The sequence below is a fragment of the Spathaspora passalidarum genome (genome assembly GCF_000223485.1).
Source record: "Spathaspora passalidarum NRRL Y-27907 unplaced genomic scaffold SPAPAscaffold_6, whole genome shotgun sequence".
NCBI classification, from domain to species: domain Eukaryota; kingdom Fungi; phylum Ascomycota; class Pichiomycetes; order Serinales; family Debaryomycetaceae; genus Spathaspora; species Spathaspora passalidarum.
Window position 1 is genome coordinate 698084 of NW_006767430.1, and position 23836 is coordinate 721919.

Here is a 23836-nt window from a genome sequence, read left to right on the forward strand (position 1 = left end):
TCTATCTTGTCAACCCGAATCTACGCGATACCGTGTTTACAATTTCACAAACGGCAGTTGGTAATTAATTAGAACGCCGCACCTGAGATTGACGTCACGGTTATTTCGAACCAGTGTGACTGAACCTTATTTCTTCCAGTCACCAGCACAGGAAGCTAATTAACCAGAACATTTCTTTTTTATTTATTATAGGAATCTACAAAAAAGAGATCCTGATTATTTCCTCGAGATTAACTTAACAACACTGGTTGGTTTGTTATGTCATTTACAAGAGAGAACTATGAATCAAACCCTTTAGGCTTCTCACGTGTAATCATTTCTTAGAGGAAATAGCCACGGCTAATCAGTAGTGACGTCCATTGTATGTATTCATTGCTACTATTTCTTTTAGAATGTTAACTCGGTTATAATTGTAGATGTTTCAAGATAATTTTTCGGAGTTTGTTTTGTTGTAAGGGAGACTCTTATTTTTCCTAGTTGAGGACACAACAACCGAATTCTAGTTAAATCTTTCTTACGAACAGTACACCGCCACCACAGATCTGAATGGATCTTGAGCCAAATCTCCTCGGGTCATGTTCAATCGACTATTTAAATCAGATAGCCTTTAATTGCTCTAAACCAATTTTTACACTCATTATACAACAACTTTAAAATATGCGAGCTAACCCTTTCATCTCTGCCTAACTATGCAACACCACCATTTAATCCTTGCTGCATATAAAATTCAAAACCAAACTTCTAAGTCGTTGTTCCGGGGTCTTTCCTAACATCTTGCTTGACTACACGGTGTATTCCAAGATACCTTTAGATGAGCTAATAAGATATTTCTTGTTCCTGAAGTATGCAAAACAAACACCATACGATATATTCTCATGTGAAACATGGTTGTACATATTGTTGTTCCGGAACTTTAGACTATGACTGGATTCTTAATTTGAGTCAAAGTAAGGAGTCTCCCCCTTTTAAAAGAATGGATTATCCGTATACTGATACTGACTACAGTGTCTCCTAAAGTAACGTGTAACGCTAAGTAAGCACCATCCTATCCAAGAAAAATTTCCCCCATAACTTAATCTTACGATTTTTTTTTTCTTAATTTGGTACTTTTACCCCACACTACATCATCATAGCGGGATTTTCTTATTTCTTAGTTCTGTTGCTCGTCCTTGCTCCCATAGGAACAAACCTTTTCTCTTTTCAGTAATAGGAGCGCAACATAACCGTACGTCGAAAACTGAAGGGGACAACTCAACGGAAATGCTTGTATATTTAATTTCGCATAGATGTGCTAATATCATCAAGTCAGTTTGATCATGGAGGTCTGTATCGGAGTTTGGCATATATAGACGCTATTGCATAATTCTCCCAATTATAAGTTAACATACAGTTACAACCACCACCACTACCACCACCACCGTGAAGATTTATTTTTCGGAGTGATCGCTTGTGGTGGTGCCCGCATCCCCCACACTATTTGCCCCACAGAAACTGTTGTAGCAAAAAAAAAAAAAAGGACTTTAGATTTAACAACTCCCAAGAAACTTATCAACCTTATTCTTTTAAACTACAGACATTCTTCCTATTCTTGCTATTCCGTAGTATACACATTGTTTATCATGCTATCTAACGAAATCAGAACAAGTTCCCGTCGAGGAATCCACCCAAGAGTGCTAACTCTTATTACAAAAAGATTTGCTGTGGCTACAGTAGAAGAAAAGTTAGTTTATCCCATTAGACAAGTTACATCTACTAAACTGTGGAAAGACAACCCAGTATTCCAAGTTAATTTAACCAAATGCAATAGCCTAAAGTTATTCCCATCAAGAACAAGTATCGAATCTAATCGTCCTGTGTTTAATCCAAAATTTCTTGGTGATCAAGAAAGCGATCATGAACGGCCAGTGGTTCCCGCATTAATTAAAGCACAGCATCCTTATCACGTTTACGAAAAGCCCTTTTATTTTATGGATTACCTAGGAGCTCACAGAGATTATTTCCATTTCTATTTTGACTATTATCCAGAAATCGCAGCTTTTCAAGAATTTATCAAGTCAAAGGATAAAGATTACTACTTGTCCAAATATCTGGCCACAGATTTGAAACATTATTTGAAATTATTTCATCAGGAATGCATGAATGATGGGATAATTCCTCCAAACAACATGCGTTATTATCGTAATATGTGCAAACGATTATTGAAATTATTAGACGATGATCCCAATATAGCTAGAAATATGGCCCTTATAACCCTGGAAATTGAATTTAGTGAACAAATAATCAGCCTTTTTGAAGATAAGTTAGATTATGTTATTGATATTGTCAAATACTATTATATAAAATATGATAGTTTTAATGACATTCAAACGTTTGAAGAGTTGGCACAAAAGTTGGAAACTGAACTTAAAAAGATTCAGCAGTTTCTTCATAGCCATCACACAGTTGATTCAACTTGGTTCAAGAACTCAGTTGCAAACGTACAATTAGTCAGGTTCATCGAAATATTGGATAAGCACAATAGATTTAATACCATTGTCCTTCGACACATTTTGCAGCACCCATATCTTGACAAATATATTCACTTCTTAGACTGTCAATCTGGTCATACATGGTATGATGTAGGACATTCCAACACTCATTTCGTTAATTTACTCCTTTTTATGGACCTCATTCCCGATATCAACGACTTTTATAAACTGGCACCCAAGTTATATTCATTAGCTCATGATTCGAGTCAATCTCTGGTTATACGTCATGCTGCAAATGAGGTATTGAGTGAATGGGGGTCATATGTTGTTTCAAGTCGAGAATATAACCAAGGTCTACAAGTTCATCATCCTGATATCCATGTAGTTTCCAAAGATTCAATGAGAAATTACGTGTTTAGTTCTTTATTGCATATCGGAGTACCATTGGAGAAATATATCGCTGATGCTGGTATTGCAAATCTTCCTGAGAAACTAGGCGATTGTTTTGATTTAATGAGTTTACATTATGCAGACGGTATTCATTATATGTTGGCACATTTGCAGAAGCAAGATTTTATAACTATGTTTTCTGATGCCACTATACTTGATAAATACTTAAAATTGAGATTAGACAATGCTTCTGAGCTCGAAACCCTGTCATTTAAGGTTGCGCAAGATGATCCATATTTGCAACACTACACAGCGAACTAAGACAGTAAAGTTGCTGGTCAACTACTTACATAATAATTAATTATAGTCAGGTGTTTTGATAGATATTTGTGTAACAAATTATGTAGGTAACAAAATGCCTCGTCTACCCATAGGGCTTTTCTCCCCCCCCTTGATTGCTCGGCCGAAGATCGGACCTCGCATCACGCTTATGTTCACTATTGGATAATCTAGGTTATAGCAATACAAATCATTAGATATACCCTGTTGATCTAGATCATCTAATACACGGTAAGATGCTTTTTCCGATACATGTGTATAATCTCTTATCAAGATTCTAATTTGGTTGCGTTTGCTTCCAGATCCGGATATCTAATCTAGTATGTAAGTATGGATGTTGTGTCAAACCCCCCATGCTATCAACTAAAAATCCCCTCACACAAATTTTGACTCCCTAAACGGATGATCCCAAATGTTTCACCTTTTTCATAACTAATATTGATTAGAAATTTTTAGCTGCCCTTTTTTTTAAATCGATCTTTACCTGTATTTGACTAAAATCATTCATACTACCCTCAATGCTTCTGAGACGCACCATAGCTAGGTCCAGAGTGATTTTTACTCACACGAGCGCTACTCCTGTGGCGGTTGCAAGAATCGCCCTTGGGTCCGTGGCCATTTATGGCAGAGGCATTTCCCTATATACCAATAGTTATGGTGTCAAGATTTCTGATCAATTTATCACTACCCCTCAATTGTCAATTAGGAAATTTGCCAGTTCTATGAAGTATTCCAATGATGATTCTGAATTTGAAATTGATTTGATCACCCTTAAGAAAACTTCCAAGAAGAAACTAGCAAAGAAAGCATCACTAATTCCTGAAGATGTGGCCTTGCAAGAACAATTCCGAATCAGCAAGCAGTTGGTGAGAACAGCTATCAGAGAAGCAAATGAAGAATTACTGAAACAACAACCTGTGATTGCTCCCATGTTCCGTACGGAAGAGTATGTAATTGATACTGGGGATGCTAAAGAGGCGTTGTCGGTAAAGAAACTCGATCACTATTATAACGAATTAATGACTTTACGGAAATATTTATCAATTCTTCAAAACAACAGTGATCGCAGTCCTTGGCATTTGACTAATCAAGAATTATTATATGTTCTTACTAACTTCAAGCACTATTATGATAATGGTGCTATTCCAGAAATCAGAAAAGATAATATCAACAAGTACGACAACATGTGTGGTTATTTGACGCGACTCTTGCAAGCTACCCTGAACCCCAACTTTACCATTATCTTAGAGAATTATATCGTGGATACCGGAACATATAGAGCAGGAGTTAACTTTTTGCAAAGTGGCCTCATATGGTTTGATCAAGAAATTTTGTCATTGATAAAGAAGTATCATCTTGAAGAAGCAAGCTCGGTTTATGAATTAATCAAATATTTGGAAGATATCACTAACCTGAAAAGACATCTTGCTCATGAATTTCACGATTCGGTCTATTTCCGAAACAAAGTGACATTGCTGCGTTATCAACAGTTAATTAATATTTTAACTAATGTTAATTTGAATATTACTGAAATTGTCAGCATTATTCAAAATCCACTGTATGCAACCTATAGAGAGCATCTTGTTGCATTGGATAAGCTGAGAACTAAAGAAGCTGTCTCAGCACTTGCTGGAAAATGGCACTTACTTGCTTCTGTTGGCTTGATTGATAAATCTACAGACTTTTACGAGATTGCCCCTACTATTTCTGCCATTGCAAATGATTCAACGAAGCCACCGGGATTGAAACAAAGTGCTGAACAACTCTTGCAAGGTTGTACTATTGCAATTATCAAAGATCCACAAGCATTGGAATATTTCAGTGACTATTCTTGGTTTAAAATGTGTTCTGTTTCTAATCAATTACAAGATAATTATTTGTTTAGTGCTTTGGTTCTGAAAGCTATCCCACTTGATCAACTTAGGAACTTGAACGAAATCAAATGGAAAGAGATTAAAGAACGCTTACCAGGTCTTGAAGCTCTAGGAGTAGATAGCAAGTATGTTGGCAGGTTTTTCACTAGTGCCAAAGTTGCAAGTGCGTATTGTAAAGCTATTGGTTGTCCCTCGTACTATCGTATTCCTAATTATGAACAATTATGGAAATACTCTGAATACCTTAAATCATTCAGGTCTAGCTTGGGAAAGAATTTCAAAGATGTTGATGAAAAGGCATTCAAGAACGCAGTTGTGCTGATTAGATTAGGGCAATTCGATGAGGATGTTGATCTCGAAAAAATGAAGCATTTATCTCAGGTCTTGATCGCTTCAAAAGAGTATTATGCTCGGGATTTATATGTTTTGGATGATTTGCTTGAAGATTATAAGAAACAGGATGTGTACAAGCAAATCCCCGATACAATGTCATTAGAACTGTATATTGAAGAAATCAAGTACTTGAAGTCAGAACTTGGATCTTTCCTGAATAAGGATTTATTTATGAAGAAATTTTCACAATTGATTCAAGACGTCGTAAACGAGTCTCAAGTATTACCTGGTAATGTTGATTACTACAATTTACTCAATCTTGAGTACAGGTTGAGTAAGTTTTGTAGAGGTAATTCATCAAACTGTTTGGAAATCCTTAATTCGGTGTTGTTAAACCATGATGTGTTTGGAAACCTTGAATCATCACTAGCTAATAAATCTCGTGAATATAAACAGATCCCCGACGATTTCTTCTTGGAAGAATACTTTGTTGAATTGTGTCAGTTGAAAGTTGCACTTGAAGTGTCCAAGTTTGAAAATACATCCACAAATGCAATTTTGAGCAAAATTGAATCCATGGCTAATGACGAAGATCTTGACCTTGAAAAGAGAATTATTTGGAGAAAACTCTATATTAACTTGGCAAGATTATTTAAACATAATAATGGACATGCTGGTGCATTAGATGCTGTTATTTCGAGTGCATTTAAATTTATGGAATTTGAATCGGCTAAACCTAGTAAGAAATCGATTCGTGAAGCCCAACCTTCAATTATTGGTCAGCATGTTGCTTATCTCCGGAATAATTCGTATGATATTGTCCTGTCTTTATTGGATCCAATACAAGATTACGACAATATGAGCTTGGAAATGTTCCACGATTTTTGTGAGGAATATATAAATGGTTTGGATAAAAATTCACCCGAATATTTATACAAAGTTACTGTTATTGATGAATTAGGAGAGAATAATTATAAGATTCAACATTATCCTACTTTCTTGTATCGTTTATTTGACTTTATTAAGGTCCACCCCGAAAAAAGAATGACAATAACACCAACGGAAATTGAAGGAATTTATACAGACTTAATTGAAACTTTGGAATATGATAAGACCCAAGCGACATTTCAACCTATTGATACCAAGTTTGACCTTAATGACTTCAAGAAGCCAGTTGTACCTCGTGCGAAGTATCATGATAGTGAGAATTTGTTAAAGATTTTAAACAAACAAGAAACTGGAGCTGATTTCAAGTTTGTTAGGGATGCTACTATGGTGGATTCTGTCAAGCAAGGAGTTCATACTGCATTACACGAAGATCATTCCAATACAGCACCTAAAAAGAATATTGTTACTACCGAAGATGAACTTGAACAAATGAAAGCTCCGTTTAAAATCAAAGGACGTATTCATTCTGAAGATTCTCAAAGGCTCGCTTCTTCTAGACAATATGATGATGAAATAATCGATACTCGTGATTTGGAATCGTTCTTAAAGCAAATAAAGAAGGAAGATGAAAGTAGAAAACGTGAAAGTGAAGCTTTCGAATGGAGTAAAGCCTTCTCTCATGAAAATATTGATTTCAACAATATCAAAAACGATGACTACAGTTTCATTTTGATTAACATGAATGGGGAAGCTATCCCTACTGAGAAGGAATTTATTGATGGTTATTTACCCAAGGAGAATATTTTTGAAGCTTTGAACAAATTCCGCGAGGAAGAACTCGTTAAGCCAATCAGGAGTATCAAGAAATTACAGAAAAAGAACTGGAAGATAGTAGGGAGTAAATTTGATGGAACCAAGAAGTACTTTGTCATGGCTAGATCGCGTAGAAATAGACGTGGAACTCTATATGATAAAGTCAAGAGTCTTTTTGCAGTTACTGGATTTGTTTTGGTCAGTTTGGTTGGGGTTAATTTCTTGTTGGAGGACCCAACCGTCGTGAAAGAAGAAGAGATAAAGGACAAGGGTGATATTATGGTTGCAAGCAATCCACCAACTCCATTTACAGTCACAATCCCACAAGATACTCCTTCGACTCGCGTTTCTACACTGGTCTTTGGAAAGGAAGAGTTTAAAGACGTTGTTGTTGATTCAAATCTGGAATCTGAGTCAAACACCGAATCTTCGTGGTGGCGTGGTTTACTTTGGAGCAGCAAATAAGTCTAAGTCTGGACATTTTAGCTAAAAGCTGCTGATAGTTTGCATTTTATACAAGTTCTCGAAAGATCTATATTATTTGTTGTTGTTTTTTATCTAATGTAGATACTGTAGGCACTTATCTATTTCATTTCAACTTCAGCAGTTGCAAATTCAGTCATATCTTTAGAAACATGTACGAATTTCATAATAGTAGCTCCCCCAGTGGTTCCATTCCATAATCGCAATCTTTGTACTGTTTCTTTATCGGCTAAATCTGGTACTTTGACACCAGTAGCATACACTTGTCTATCATGCTTGACTTTTTCTTCTAATATTTGTTGTCTTGAAGTTGCTGGTCTTCCTGGTCTTCTGGCGGCTCGTAATTCTTCCAATTCATCATCAAATCTACCAATGAACAATTCAATAAATTCTTTGATTTCTTCCAAGGAAAAGGTTTCTTGGACTTTGAAGTCATCGTCATCATTAATCAACTTTTGTAAGAAAAATACTATGGCTAATTCGTTTTCCTTCTGTTGCAAAGTCTTGAGTTTCCTTTCATTGATCTTTTTATCTCTCAAGGTTGCTCGGTTTAACTGCTTGAACTTTCGTCCTTTTATATGCATTTGCCCAGTGGATTTGGACAAGTTCTTTGTTACCTTATTTAAATTATGAGCTAAAGGCATGTCTAATACTAATGGTTGATGATATAATAATAACAATATCCTTAAACCTTAGCTATTTTTGATAAGACTAAGTGAAAAAAAAAAAAAGAATTGGCAGCTAGAATTCGATGGCGACCTGCATATAGTGTTTAAATTCTTTTGGCAAGATATATAGTAGCACTGTTTCCCCATTGAAGTACAAATAAAAACTATATACAGCTGTATAGATGTTTCCCTCAAATTCTGGTTCAATAGTTAGTCATTTATACCTTTTAATGTGGCATAGAGACTTTTCCAAAAAAAAGTAACTTCTTGAATTTATCTGTTATATTGCACTACATAGTCCCTGACTCATTTTTGTACTCTCTTTTTTTTTTGCAATCACTTGAACGTTGCCAGTTACAAAATGACAAAATCACATAAAAGCTCCAAAAATATAGTAAGTTCGATTGGATCAAGTATTAACTGGTTGTGGAATTCAAATTGGGAAGCTTCAGCAGGAAATATCTCCTACGTACTCGTATTTTTCCTTTTCTTGCTGATTTTCAACTATATAAACTATCAAATTCAAAATTTGTCAATAGAGTTGCCAGATATTGATTTAGGTCTAGTGAAAAATCCAGGACTACTGAATAGAATCACCGTATTGAACTTAGAAAACATAATTCCAAGAAGGTATGCACAAAAGGACCATGGCTACATTCAAAACCAACCAACAATTGTTACTAAGCCTGTAATCCAATGGACTACAAATTTAGTCAGAGTCCGATTCAGTGAAAACAAATTACAAGGGAATTTTTCGATTGATATTTCGGAACTCCTTAAGGTTGAAACTAGTCTTATTAAAGAATTTCCTCAACTTGGTTATGATGTATGGAATTATAAGGGCAGAATTAGGATGTTAAAAGTTTTCTTAACTGCTGTATTAAATTCCTTATATGAGGATGTGCCTTCAAATACGTACTTTGTTTATCGGGTGACTTCAAGCATGTTCATAACTTGGATAGGGGTTTTTTCATCTTTCGTCTGTTCGATATTCACCTTCTTATTATATTCCCTCATCTTTTGTAAAAAGAGAACGATATACCATTACTTGAATCTAATTGTCTTGTTCCTTTTCAATACCTGTAATATTGGATTTATCATCTTAATGATAGTTGGGAGAACCAAATTTAGACTGGGATATTATGTGCTTACCATTTTGATTTTTGAATTGATAGTACTTCTAATTTACTTTGTGTTATTTTTCAGCTCCCATAAGTCCATTTTACAACACCACTACAGTATAGAGAATCTGGCTTCCCTCAACTCATTCTTATCTGGTTCAATGTTCGAAAGTTCTGATAAAGAAAGAAAAGGGGTGCAATTTGAACAATACAATATCCATAAGACCCCCAAGGAATATTTTCAGGTTGTCCAAAATGATCAGACAAGAAGATTTGCTTCAGCTCCTCAACAAGAAACAGATGATCAAATTGCCCCAAATAAATATTTATCACTTTTTAGAAAGCAACGGTACAATTTATAATAGCTATAGTATGACATATATATCAAACTTTCATCAGCTATTCTATCGCCATTTGGGTATTTTTTTACTGATCTTATAGATTGACTAACACACACACACACACACCAAGTTACTACCCTTGAGCTGGTTAAGTAATATTTGATGCTTGATAAAACGTAGTCGTGTGCGCAGTTCAAAACATTTGGCGAAGAAAAAAAAATTTTACATTTTCTTCTCGAGCGAGGAGACAAAAAAAATCATACTAGTGAGAAGAAGACTCAAGCGAGAGCTATTTGGAAGAAGTAGTAACAACACCATGGTCAAATACACTGAAGAACAATTATTGGAAGCAAGAGAGGAGGCTTATGTCCCTCTGCCTCAAATCTTAGAAGCTTTTAATCAAATGATTGACCAAGTTAAGGAACATGCAGCTGCCGAATATGAAAAACATAAAGCCTTGAAGTGGAGTAATGGTGATACTTATATCGATGAGCATGGTCATGAAAGATCATACCACCACATGAACAGAAGAAGGGCTTCCAGAACCGGTGGTAGCAAGCCAAACTTGAGAAAAAAGAGTGAAGTTGACCAAGATGGATGGGAAACTTTATCCAAGCCAAAGAAATCTTTTGGTGCTGAAGAAGGTGTTGAAGAAAGAAACAAATTTAGAGAAACAATTAAAGCAAGACCTAACAATAAGAACTTGGGTTCTTCCAAGCCAGTTGACCACAGAGAAATTATTGCTGATAAGCCTGTTAAAGCATTCAATGCATTTGCTGCTTTAGAAGATGACGATGACGACGAAGAATAGGCAAAATTCCTTATGTATTCGTGTCAATTGTAAGATAAAACAGGAAAAGAGCAAACACATGTTTGTTTAAAGTATTATAACTTTAGGATGTACATTTTTTGAGGTTTTTTTTTTGGTTTTTTTTTCAATTCAAATATATGGTGGGATTTTGTATTTCATATTTATTATGAGCAATTGGTTTCCGTTTTACATTGTATAGTAGTATATACTGTTGATTATAACAAATGCACAATATCAGGATTTGATTTGAAACCAAGTATAACCAGTTCTAGGAATGACCTGTAAGCACTCCATACTTACAAACATTATGCCTGTAAGAAGAATCTACAAAGCGTGCATTCAAAGTTTGGTTGAACTGTATTCTCATGACTTAGCATCGTTGTCAGCTTTGGTTGCTTTTGGCCAATTAATACATGTGGTTTTTTCTGAAGTGGCTTTAGTTGAAATTTCATATGATTATGTCCATACCTTTGAAAATTCCACCAATACTAACTATAAAAGGACACTTTTGGTTACGAAACTGCTTTGGCCTTGCGGCTTCAAACCTATCTGTTTTTGGACGTTTCATAATTGAAGCCATTCATATTAAGAGCACCGATTACTTCATTTATAGGTTGGGTCCCCTGGTTCCACTAAATTATCTGCTAAAAATATGTGCTATATCCCTCTCGTTTATTCAACGTAAACTAAGTTACTACCAATAGGTAATATCGCATTGCTGCAAATGGTTGAAGAACCTGCCTGGACTTTTCTTGACCTATCAGTATTTGCATATTGCGGACTTTTAACATATATTTGAACACTTTACGGATTAACAAAGTTTGAAGTCTATACGTTGACACATGTCATACTATGACATATTTAATCGTACGAACTCATAACCCAAAAGGTGTTGAAAAATGGAAAATCGTACCACTGTTCGACAAACTCTTGAACAGAAAATGAAACTCATAATTCTTCTTTTGGGCACGGAACAGAATTTGTTTAATTGCGATATTTCTTTGTACCTCTCCTATCCCTGTGTCCCTAGCTAGTTTATCATAGCAAAGCAATATTGATATAGCGAAATAAACTAAAATAATTCAAAAAAGACCATAAATAAAAGAAATCAAGTAATTAATTTTCTTTTTTTTTTACTAAGCAAACTGTTTCTATGGCATCTTGTATAACTGTAGAGTTTTTGTGTATGAAAGAATGGCAGCCATGGTGACAACACAAACCACGAAGAAAAAAAAACGCGTTCAAAATAATTATTGAAGTTAAATCCCAATTGGTTATACTTTTGGTGTAATCAGCTCATCCCAACTGCTAATTTATTAAGCCAGAATGAAAAACATATAGATAATTGTCAGAAACAAAGCTCATAAAACTAACTGAAACGCAACTAATTGTGAAACTCAACTCCAGAAGTGGTCCAACAAACGGTATTTGTTCCCCTTGCTTTTCCTAACCAAGAATTCAAACCGGGCACGTTCGTTAGAAACACCTAATTTTTCTATCCCCAAATGAGTTTGGTTTGTCCTATATGTAATATGCAATTGGCTCTGTAATGATTTTAAAATAATTAAATTGTATGCATTTCCAGTAAAGGGCCAACCCAGTTGTAAGTGAAATTTAATAAGATTTTGATAAAAAGGACTCCGAAACAAAATGAGAACCTCTCGGTTTGCTCCTGGGTCATTTTTATAGATATTTTGTATGTCAAAATAAGTTTAAGTTTGAAGAATGAAGAAAATAGGAAGATGGCGTTACTTTCTAATTTCATAATGGTTAGTTTAGATATACATGCATGCGACTTAAGTTGTGGGGAATTTGGAATACTTTTCAGTAATGGTACACTTGGAAAAAGTAGGTGGTTATGCAGAACCTGAACCATGTTATTGCTAGCTTTTTATCTAATTTGGTTGCAAAGAAGCCCTAGGATATTTCTAAAATACTTGCAGCAAATTGTTGCATTTGGACATGGGAACCACCTTTTAATGGGCCCATGTTTCTGAAGTACTATAAAAGGAGATGAATCTCTTCTTGTTCGATGCACCTACCTGGTCAAATAACCAGCCAAAGATGATTTTGTCACTACTATTGTTGATTTTTTTTCTGACAATCGTTTCGTCGAAAGATAATACTGGTTTTTTTACTTCGTTTGATTCTTTAGTATGGGAGAAGGGTGGGAATTACCCTATTATTTCCCCAGCTACACCTAATTGGATTGGTACATTCAGTTGGACCATTAATGGGACGACCATGGAGCCTGGTGATACTTTTACTTTACACATGCCTTGTGTATTCAAGTTTACCACTCATGAGACAATGATTGAGGTCGGAACTGATGATAAGATCTTCGCTATTTGTACTTTCCATCCAGGTGATATTGTTGTTGCGTTTTCGGAATTGAAATGTACTTTGTTGGATACAGTAACTCCATTAACCGAGGCTTATGGTACTCTTAGATTCCCCTTTACTTTTAATCCTGGAACTTCTGCTATAAACACTGACTTGAAATGCGCTACTAAATTTTTTGATGGGCTCAATACTATTATCTTTACTGAAGGTGATAAGGAACTTAGCACTCAAGCTACTTTTGAAGGTGGTTATACATATACTGATCCTGACGATTTGGTATATTCTAATCGTATTATTCCAACATTGAATAAGATGCAACCGTATCTATTAGGTGGTAACTGCCCAGACGGATACGAATCTGGAAAAATAGGTATGGAGATTCTTCGGGGTACAGGTCTAATTGATTGCAATTCAATCCATGCCAGAATTTCTAACTCCTTCAATCCCTGGTATCATCCTCGTAGCGCTTCTAACTCATTTGACTACACAACTGAGTGCACCTCAACAAGTTTTGTTGTTGAGTATCAAAACATTCCCGCGGGATATAGACCATTTATTGACATGTTAGTTAAAGTTCAAAAAAATGTTCAATTGTCTCTCAAGTACATTAATACATTTACCTGTGCTAATCTGTCTAGTGAGGTTAATAAAGGAACAGAGCTCACTTGGACTCCGTATAGAAATGATAATGCTGATGCTGAAGGAAAAGAAGTCGTAGCTATTACTTCAACTTATTCAGGCCGGACTACTAGTATCACTACCTTGCCTCATCAATCCAGTGATGAAACAATTACAATTGTTGTGGCAATTCCAGTTACTACTATCACCCTCACTTCCACCTATGATGGGACGACTACCTCATACACGACCTTACCAACCGAGTCTGCTACGGATGAAGTAACTGTTACTGTAATTGAATACCACCCTTTAACCCGTACAGATACTGATATTTTGACATCAGAACATCCTGCTGGAACTGAAACTGGCCCTGCTGGAACTGAAACTGGACCCATTGGTCCTGCTGGAACTGAAACTGGTCCCACCGGTCCTGCTGCAACTGAAACTGGTCCTACCGGTCCTACTGGAACTGAAACTGGTCCCACTGGTCCTGCTGGAACTGAAACTGGTCCCACCGGTCCTGGTGGAACTGAAACTGGTCCTACCGGTCCTGCTGCAACTGAAACTGGTCCTACCGGTCCTACTGGAACTGAAACTGGTCCTACCGGTCCTTCTGGAACTGCTGGAACTGAGACTGGTCCTACCGGTCCTACTGGAACTGAAACTGGCCCTGCTGGTACTGAAACTAGTCCTGCTGGAACTGAAACTGGTCCCACTGGTCCTACTGGTCCTGGTGGAACTGAAACTGGTCCCACTGGTCCCACTGGTCCTACTGGAACTGAAACTGGTCCCACTGGTCCCACTGGTCCTACTGGAACTGAAACTGGTCCCACTGGTCCCACTGGTCCTACTGGTCCTACTGGTCCCACTGGCCCTACCGGTCCTACCGGTCCTCAAGGTCCTACAGGTCCTGGTGGAGCTACCGGTCCTGCTAGTCCTACTGGTCCTGGTGGAGCTACTGGTCCTGGTGGTCCAACCGGTCCTACTGGTCCTACTGGTCCTGCCGGTCCTGCTAGTCCTACTGGTCCTGGTGGAGCTACTGGTCCTCAAGGTCCTCCAGGTCCTCAAGGTCCTCCTGGTCCTCCTGGTCCTCCTGGTCCTCAAGGTCCTACAGGTCCTGGTGGAGCTACCGGTCCTGCTAGTCCTACTGGTCCTGGTGGAGCTACTGGTCCTCAAGGTCCTCCAGGTCCTCAAGGTCCTCCTGGTCCTCAAGGTCCTCCTGGTCCTCAAGGTCCTCCTGGTCCTCAAGGTCCTCCTGGTCCTCAAGGTCCTCCTGGTCCTCAAGGTCCTCCTGGTCCTCAAGGTCCTCCTGGTCCTCAAGGTCCTCCTGGTCCTCAAGGTCAAGGTGGCCAAGGTCAAGGTGGTACTGATGGTCAAGGTCAAGGAGGTACTGATGGTCAAGGTCAAGGTCAAGGTCAAGGACAAGGAGGTACTGATAGCCAAGGTCAAGGAGGTACCGGTGGCCAAGGTCAAGGTCAAGGTGGCACAGATGGCCAAGTTCAAGTTCCAGGACAAGGAGGTCAAGGTCAAGGTCAAGGAGGTACTGATGGCCAAGGTCAAGGTCAAGGTCAAGGGGGTACTGATGGTCAAGGAGGTACTGATGGCCAAGGTCAAGGAGGTCTGGGTCAAGGACAAGGAGGTCAAGGTGGCCAAGGTCAAGGTCAAGGAGGCCAAGGTCAAGGTGGCACAGATGGCCAAGGTCAACGTGGCCAAGGTCAAGGAGGTACCGATGGCCAAGGTCAACGTGGCCAAGGTCAAGGACAAGGAGGTACTGATGGCCAAGGTCAAGGTCAAGGACAAGGAGGTACTGATGGTCAAGGTCAAGTTCCAGGACAAGGTGGTCAAGGTCAAGGTGGTCTGGGCCAAGGTCAAGGTGGCCAAGGACAAGGTCAAGGACAAGGAGGTACTGATGGCCAAGGTCAAGGTGGCCAAGGACAAGGTGGCCAAGGACAAGGAGGTACTAATGGTCAAGGACAAGGAGGTACCGATGGCCAAGGTCAAGGTCAAGGACAAGGACAAGGAGGTCAAGGTCAAGGACAAGGAGGTCTGGGCCAAGGTCAAGGTGGTCTGGGCCAAGGACAAGGAGGTACCGATGGCCAAGGACAAGGAGGTACTGATGGCCAAGGTCAAGGTGGTCTGGGCCAAGGTCAAGGAGGCCAAGGTCATGGACCCGATACAGGCGGACAATCTGGCGATAATGATGGAAGTCCTGGAAACACTGTCAGCATTGCGTTCCAACTGCCACTGGTTGCTCCTCCACAAGCTATTTCTGTTCCCACGGCAGCCGCTTCGATTTCCACGATCTCGACATTGATAGTATTTTTATATTCTTTGACTAACTTGCTTGCTTAGGAGTTGTCATAGTGGAAGCCTTTCGATACTTTGTTATATTTATTCCTATGGTTTATTAATCTTTGTCAATATTTATATAATTATGCCAATTCACGATGTTTATTATCTTTATGGTTAGTGCTATTATTGTTTATTCATTAGATGAAAATAATTTCTCTAGACATTTTATCTATTAACTATTGTAATTGGTGTAACGAAATCATTGACTATATAATTCTAAGTTCAAGCAACTGATAAACTTTGTGTCATGGCAAAACATAAATCAAATGATATAATCCATATCTACTGTCACCAAATGAGATAAAAATTACAGCGTGATAGAGTTTCTTGTGTTGTTAAATTTTATTTACATAAATATATACTGTTAATTATAACAAATGCATGGTCTGAAAATTAACCTCTATCAATTCAAATCAATTGTCTCTAAACAACAACTGCAGAATCATCTTCACTGTCCAATTCATCTAGTATAGAATCCACGTGCGTAGTCATTATGTTCCTAGTTAAAACTGATCCTGGACTAGCATGTTTAGTAGCATGATCGTTCAATTGGAAACTTGGTCTCCTTAAACTGGTGTTTGAAGATATCACCTCTCTTAAATCGGACACCCGTACAAAACCTTTACTGTCGGATGTATAAAGGGATGAAAAATCTCCACCTGCCAGTCCTCCGAATCCATTTCCATTGACAGGGGCCAAGAACGAATTATGGTCTGTACGTTTTTGATGAGATCTTTGGCTATTTTGGTAAATCTCATTATGGATTGATGTTATATCACCAGCTGTTCCAAGCCCTAACCCGGTATACAACCCCTTCTCGGAATTGAATGATGCACTAGTTGGCGAGACAGAGGCAATTCTTGGTGACGATTGGTCATATTCAGGTTGTAATGAAGGAGATATTGGCATTGCAAATTCAAGATCATTGTTTCTGGATTCTCCTGTTCCAATTAAAGCCTTGTCAATTTCTGTAATGAGGGGCTTTAATGGGTATAGCCATTGAATCAAAAAGTTGCTCTCGCATGCGAATGCTTCAATATCACTTTTCTTGATTCTGAAAATGATGATATCATCAGTGGAAACTCCATTTTTGTTACCATTGGCATTATCAAATTCAGTAGGAATACTACCGATTCCGTAAATCCAAAGTTTATGTTTCTTTCTGTATTCAATCCCTTCAAATAATTGTTGGAACAATTTGGAAGTTCTGCAATAATCCTCAAGGATACTGTACTGACCATCCAAACTTTCCACGATATAATAAAACACAATGTATGCAAATGTATCTTTAAATTTCTGAATATGGGCAACTTCAAGGGCATTCTTTGTATTCAATTGCCAATGATGGAAAAATGGAATGAAGTTACTTAATAGATTTAATCCGAGGATGTTAACCATGTTCTTGACGACCTTTACCAAAGTGGTGATGACTTTTAAGTTATCACCCATAACATTATTGTCCAAAAATTTATCCACATACATCAAGAAATGACTTATGAAGTTTTGTTGCTCAAAGATGTATTGGTTGATATTTGGTGTCAAATAATCATTTCCTTCATCATTACTGTTGTTAAGACTTTCCACTGAATCTCTGGGACTAGATTGTTCATGTGTAGAATCAAATTTTTGTTGTACTGCCAATTCATTATTTAAGAAATCATCAAATACTTCCAAGAATTTTAATTGAATGGTATTGATATGGTCGTCAGTTAAAATTGTATGCTTCTCGGGAAATTCTTGATGAGGAGCCAAAATTCCCAAACTGATATCCCAATGTTCCAACGTAACATGATTACGACTGATTGTACTCGAGCTTGATTTCAATATTTGGAAAATCTTAGTGATATTATCAAGCAATTGAATGATTAAATCAAATACTTGTTCGCCGGTATATGTTGTCAATTGATTTTCATTGGTAAATGAATCAGCCAAAACACCATCAACTTTGGATAAGATTTCCTGAATCGAATCAGGGACTTGATCATGATAATAAATATGGGTAGCCAAGTTACACATACAATCCGAATATATTCCAGTTAATGTGTTACATTGTTCTCGGGTGAATTTGTTGATCTTTAAGAACAAGTCAGTTTGTAAAGTAAGTAATTGTTGGATAATATCGGCTACGGAAAGACCAATCATATTGACTCTTGTAGAAGACAACAATCCAAGCAAGTGTCGAGCATATTGATATCGAATATTGTAGTTGGCACTCTTACTGGCATCATTGGTTAACCGAGTCAATGTTGAAAGTAAACTGGATAAACTGATGAATCTTAGCTGAACTGGAGTCCATGAAACACATAATTCTAAAAAGGTAATCCCCCATTCTAAATCAACTCGACTATCAATATTGTTTTGTACCACGGCTTTGGTTACTTCCCAAATTTGACTTGTTGAAGTGGTATTGAAAAATGCCGCCATACAGGTGTATGCTTGTTCGGTGATATCATCCAAAGTTAACGCGTCATTAGCGAAATCTTCATCGATTTGTCGAGCAATATCTTGCTGAGTTTTGGCCAGCACAACTCGTGATAGCCTTCTATCTTCAACCGATTCATCATTCACATTCAACTTTAATCTTGTTAGAATCCCAGTTTGAGAGTTATTACTTTTGATTGCCTGAGTTAACATTGGTATTGACATGGAGATTAACTTTCCACTGACGGCCGAGCTATGGCCCAAACATTTTGAGACGTGGTTAATTGCCATAAGTGATATCATCTGCCATTCATATTGATTCGGCCCAGTCTTTTTTGTTCCGAATGAAATGAATGTCTGAGACAATTGCGTAAATTTAAGTACGAATGTCTTATCACCGGTGAATAAAGGACCGTCCAGTTTTTCGCACAAGACGGCAAACGTTTTTATTGCATTCTTGCATAGGGCGACATCTTGCGTGTCCAAAACTGTTTGTAAGATATCACATACCTGTTGGGCAAAAACGTTCAAATTACCCGAGCACTTCTCAATTAAGCCTTTGACTATTTGTAATGTCACTTGTAAGTTACCTGCTCTGTTTCTATAGGCGTCTTTGTCGGTTCTTTCCTTGAGAAAAGTAATTACCTTTTCCAACTTTACTCGCCTAGACGAGGCATAGTATAGTAAATAACTTAATTCCGACGAGTTTGCTTTCTTGTCCACTGCTTTCCCCGCGGGATAACACTGTAAGATCAATCTCTGATGCTTATGTTGAAATAGGTTTTGCATAGCTATTGTGGTTGGTGTTGTTGTTGTTGTGTATAGTGGTTAGTAGTAGCAGTAAAAGGTATAAGAATATAAAATGGTGAAAATAAAAGTGTTGCCTGTCGACACGAGGTGTTTTGTCTGACCTAAATATATATAACTAGCAAAATGGAATTTATGGTAGCCAATACTTTTTCCTGTAATGGGAAAACTGTGAAATTGGAATAACAACAAAGTCGCTCCCCTCGTCTTTTCCCTAAATAGTGGTGTAAGGTGGGAAAGCTTATGGTTGTATTGTACGAGCTAAAACCAACCGTGGGTGGTTTTGTTTTTTTTTTTTTAATTTTTCGGTTGACGTTCGGCGGTAAATGTCTCACTTTAATTTCTTCCCCTGATTTTTTTTCTTTCTAGCGATGGTTTGCTCACCACTTAATCTCCACTTTGTTCGTTGTTATTTCCTGATCAGGTAATATATCTAAATCTCATACTGGAGGGGGAAGGAAAAAAATCTAACTCTATTTGGTCTAATCTGTATAATGGCACCGGTGTATGTTAAAGGTGGTGTATGGACCAATATTGAAGATGAAATCCTTAAAGCTGCAGTATCCAAGTATGGTCTAACCCAATGGGCCCGAGTAGCTTCATTACTACCTAAAAAATCAGCCAAACAGGCCAAAGCGAGGTGGGACGAATGGTTAAATCCTCATATAGACAAAACTGAATGGACAATTGAACAAGATGAGAAGTTGTTGACTCTAGCTAAGTTGTTACCTAATCAATGGAGAACCATTGCTTCGATAATAGGTGGTAGAAGTGCTACACATTGTGTAGAAAGGTATCAAAAATTAATAGATGAAGCCGCCGGAATTACGCATGATGATGATGACGAAGAGCAATTCAAATTGACAGGCCCAAGTATAGAGTCAGCTCCAGCCGTTGGCCAGGCCGGTGATTTGAATATAAACCCAGAAAGTAAACCGGCCCGACCTGATGAAGAAGATTTAGGCGATGAAGAACGAGAAATGTTGGCAGAAGCCAAGGCAAGATTGGCAAACACTCAAGGTAAGAAAGCCAAGAGGAAAGCTCGTGAGCGAATGTTGGAAGAAAGTAAACGAATTGCATTATTGCAGAAACGACGAGAATTAAAGGCTGCCGGGTTTAATGTTAGTTTAAAGTCCAAGAATAAAAAGAAGAGAATGGAGTTTGATTATAATGCTGATATTCCTCATGAACATGCCGTGCCACACGGGCCATATGACATATCTGAAGAAGTTCAAACAAATGAATATGAAAAATCAAAGTTTAGTATTCAAGTGTCTAGACAAGGTATTGAAATGGAGGGAAATAAAGACAGGAAAACGACTTCTAAAACGGAAGGTAAGAAGCATAAGTTGGGCATAGAAGCTCCTGCTGAACTTTTGGATGAACCATTGAAAAGGCGAAAGTTGAATTTGCCGGCGCCTGGTGGAGGAAGCCAAGTGGAAGATATGGATTCAATAATACTAGAAAAGGCACGAGAGTTGAAATCGCTTTCAGAAGGTACAACCTCAGTACTATTTAGTGAGCAGATATCATCTAAGGTGACAACGGTACCGACCAAACCTTCAAAAGAAGATCGGAAAACAAAAGCTTCAATAGCTAAACTACTTAAAAATGCATTCTCATCATTACCACCGGCAAAAGTACGTCATGGAACAGTAATACCTAGTTTCAATAGTGAAGAAGATACATTGTATCTTGATTCAGCTGATATCGGTGATGATGGTCAAGATCAAGGGGAAAGATTAAGAAATTTAGAACTTTTACGACGATTAGATGACGAAAAGTCGAAATTACGTAGATCTCAGGTTATACAGCGTGGCCTTGAAGTTCCTGATCCTAATAGTTTAACCTTGGAGTCTACGGGAACTGACTTGGACAAGTTAATTTCCGAAGAATACATCAAGTTGGTAAAATCAGATTATAGAAAATATCAAGATTCAAGTTATCAGGCTGTTTTAGTGGAAGATTTGGATCAAGAATCCTTTGATAGGGTTAATGCTGAAATAGACCAAGAATTAGCCAATATCAATCAGGCTGAAAAGAATGTCGGTGCTACCAGATACACTCTTCCACAGTCAAAAGAAGTGGCCGATAAAATCGTCGTTAAATTACACGAGCTTAAAGAAGCTTCTAGTAAAGCAATAGATGAGCTTTACTCGTCGGAATACGAAGCTAAGCGAGACCAGTTATTAGCTTCTATCGGCGCGACATCCAAGGAATTGATTGCAGCTGATGAACAATATGACTTTGTAAAAGATCGACTTTCAGAAGAGGAAATAATCTTTAAAGCTGAATCGTCCAGACTTCAAGGGCTAGTTGACCGGTTAAGCCAATCCACTAGTGACATTCAAGAGCAAGTTCGTGAATTGACAGTGAAAAGGTTGGGCAATTAAATAACTGTGTGTAAATTTTTATAGACGCAAAACATATTTTTCTGGTGGTACCATTTTTTTTTTTTTTTGGTAAGGTTGGGGAAGTTTGGCGGCCGCCACCAAAAGGAGGGGGAAGAACTCAGGGCACCATACTATGAACACCAATTTACTTTATATCCCGCTAAGACAATCACTTCCGATTGATCTAGGTCAGGAATTGGGTGATGTCATCAATCGTGATTATTTCCAACCTCTGTCCACATTCCAATCTGATTTGTCGTTGATTGCTAATTTACGCAACACCATTTCTAACATCAAGAATGAACAAGTTACCAAGCAGGATGAACAGGCATTGTTGAAGTTCCTTGCGTATCTTCAAATCATCAAACAGAAATTCTCGGATGATTGCATTGAATTTGGGTGGTTGGGCAGTTTAGCCTATGGCCCGTTCAAATCAAGATCTTTGGTCATTGAAGAAATGAGTATACTCTTCCAATTGGGCAGTGTGTACTCTCAATTTGGATTAAAAGAACTGAGACATACCGATACAGGTTTAAAAAATGCATGCTCGTATTTTCAATTGGCTGCAGGTTGTTTCAAATCTATATCCGCTTTAGCTGAGTCAACCAAGAATATCCCACCGGAATTCCACAAGGACACAATGGGATGTTTGACGTATATGATGTTGGCCCAAGCACAAGAAACGATCTGGCAGAAGGCATTGGGAAATTCTACCATGAAGGATTCTGTGATTTCCAAACTATCATTTCAAACATCAGAGTATTATTCTCAAGCTTTGAGTTTAGGTAATTCTTCTGATTATATAAAATTAGAATGGATAAACCACTTGGCTGTTAAGAAGTTTCATTTTCAAGCAGCTGCGTATTTTCGAAAGGCAAATATTGCTCAGGATTCGTTCAATTATGGCGAACAAGTTGCTTACTTGAGATTAGCCAGTAAATCCTTGGATAGTGGGGCCAAGTACAAACGGTATGTGAGCCAATTGGTTCTAGATGACTTTCAAGGTTTGTACGATACTATTAAATCTGTATTGAAAAGTGCAGAACGGGATAATGACTTGATCTATCTCAAGGTTGTTCCGGGAGAACAAGATTTACCTCCATTGATTGGTGTTTCCATGGTAAATCCGGGGCAACCTCAAAATATAACCATTGAAAATCCATTTCTTAAAGACCTCCTTCCATATATAATCATACATGTTGCCCAAGCATTTAGGGAAAGACAAGATGATTTCATCCGAGAACGATTTTATGATCCAATTCAAGCATTGAACACGATGTTTGCCAAATACATTTCCGATCGAGGATTACCGGCATCTATTGACTCAGTCCAACAATCGGAAAATATACCTGATTCAATTATACACCATTCTCGAGAGTTTGCTAATATGGGTGGGACTAGCTCAATTGAAGATTCCTTGTCTAAAATTGGGGGATTGCGACAAGACTGTATGCATATTGTCCAAGAATGTGAGAAGAGAATTACTCTTGATGACGAACTTCTAGGTAACAAGACTCAACCACCACAGGAATTACTTGCTAAGATTGATAAAATGAAACAATACCTTGTCCAAGCCAAAACCGGGGATGATGTAGTTTTAAATAAGTTTCTTGGTGTCAAGCCATACTTGGAAATATACACTAAGGGATATGACGGGTTGATTTCATTCATACCAAACACAAGCTATACAAAATTGGATGAAGACTTGATAGCGGTTATATCAGACTTGCGAAAGATTCTTTTTGAAATTGATAATGTTCGTAAGAAACGAACGGAGTTTTTGGAAGCTATCGAGATAAAGTCAAGAGATAACAACATTCTTCCAAGATTAATTGACGAGTACAAGACAAATTATAACTTGTATGAAAGTGAAAATTTAAAAGAGCTTGCTTTTGAGCCAGTTTATGAACAACACATTCAGATGTTTGCTGAGGATGTTAAATTTGTTGAATCTCTGAAGGAGTTGCAAATACGATTAGAACAGGAGTTGGACGTTCTAAATAATAGGTTTCACCAAGAGGCAAACTTGCACCAGAGCAGTTCACAATCAAAGAGACAAGAGGCGTTGCAATCATTGGAGACTGCATATTCGATGTATTTGGAAATCGTTGGTAATTTGAATGAAGGAAGTAAATTTTATACTGACTTTATTACCAAATCCAATGTCGTGCTTAAAGAATGCGAAGATTATTTATATAGAAAGCGAATTGAGATTCGTGATGAACAGCAGCAGCACAACCACACTCCTGTTACGGCTCCAGCTGATGTAATATCACCGAAAACAACCAAGGCAGTTTGGAACCCTCAATCGGGAATAAAGTTCAGCTAATCTCATCTCGCGACATTTCTCCAAAAAAATTTATATATAGTAAT

At 37.7% G+C, this 23836-nt stretch overlaps 8 protein-coding genes across 8 annotated transcripts; 6 read left to right on the forward strand and 2 right to left on the reverse strand. All coding sequences in view use genetic code 12, as the record gives it.

The window, feature by feature from the left end:
* Window positions 1–2547: 2547 nt before the first annotated feature.
* Window positions 2548–3251, forward strand: SPAPADRAFT_62866 (uncharacterized protein; the record flags this gene model as incomplete). Its single annotated transcript, XM_007376930.1, has 1 exon — window positions 2548–3251. The coding sequence occupies one exon, from the start codon at window positions 2661–2663 to the stop codon at window positions 3177–3179; it is 519 nt and encodes a 172-aa protein (XP_007376992.1).
* Window positions 3252–6375: 3124 nt separating this feature from the next.
* On the forward strand, window positions 6376–8274 carry SPAPADRAFT_62867 (uncharacterized protein; the record flags this gene model as incomplete). The annotated part of the gene is made up of 1 exon (XM_007376931.1): window positions 6376–8274. The coding sequence occupies one exon, from the start codon at window positions 6449–6451 to the stop codon at window positions 7568–7570; it is 1122 nt and encodes a 373-aa protein (XP_007376993.1).
* Window positions 7690–8232, reverse strand: SPAPADRAFT_142119 (uncharacterized protein; the record flags this gene model as incomplete). Its single annotated transcript, XM_007376932.1, has 1 exon — window positions 7690–8232. One exon carries the CDS (start codon window positions 8230–8232, stop codon window positions 7690–7692), a length of 543 nt encoding a protein of 180 aa, XP_007376994.1.
* A 1749-nt stretch (window positions 8275–10023) lies between the features above and the next one.
* On the forward strand, window positions 10024–11617 carry SPAPADRAFT_62869 (uncharacterized protein; the record flags this gene model as incomplete). Its single annotated transcript, XM_007376933.1, has 1 exon — window positions 10024–11617. One exon carries the CDS (start codon window positions 10035–10037, stop codon window positions 10527–10529), a length of 495 nt encoding a protein of 164 aa, XP_007376995.1.
* Window positions 11618–12355: 738 nt separating this feature from the next.
* Window positions 12356–18448, forward strand: SPAPADRAFT_156463 (uncharacterized protein; the record flags this gene model as incomplete). Its single annotated transcript, XM_007376934.1, has 2 exons — window positions 12356–13753; window positions 15698–18448. The coding sequence occupies 2 exons, from the start codon at window positions 12543–12545 to the stop codon at window positions 15840–15842; spliced, it is 1356 nt and encodes a 451-aa protein (XP_007376996.1).
* On the reverse strand, window positions 16266–19052 carry SPAPADRAFT_56898 (uncharacterized protein; the record flags this gene model as incomplete). Its single annotated transcript, XM_007376935.1, has 1 exon — window positions 16266–19052. The coding sequence occupies one exon, from the start codon at window positions 19050–19052 to the stop codon at window positions 16266–16268; it is 2787 nt and encodes a 928-aa protein (XP_007376997.1).
* A 414-nt stretch (window positions 19053–19466) lies between these two features.
* On the forward strand, window positions 19467–21513 carry CEF1 (Cef1p; the record flags this gene model as incomplete). The annotated part of the gene is made up of 1 exon (XM_007376936.1): window positions 19467–21513. One exon carries the CDS (start codon window positions 19565–19567, stop codon window positions 21461–21463), a length of 1899 nt encoding a protein of 632 aa, XP_007376998.1.
* An 83-nt stretch (window positions 21514–21596) lies between these two features.
* On the forward strand, window positions 21597–23792 carry RIM20 (Rim20p; the record flags this gene model as incomplete). The annotated part of the gene is made up of 1 exon (XM_007376937.1): window positions 21597–23792. One exon carries the CDS (start codon window positions 21597–21599, stop codon window positions 23790–23792), a length of 2196 nt encoding a protein of 731 aa, XP_007376999.1.
* Window positions 23793–23836: the final 44 nt, after the last annotated feature.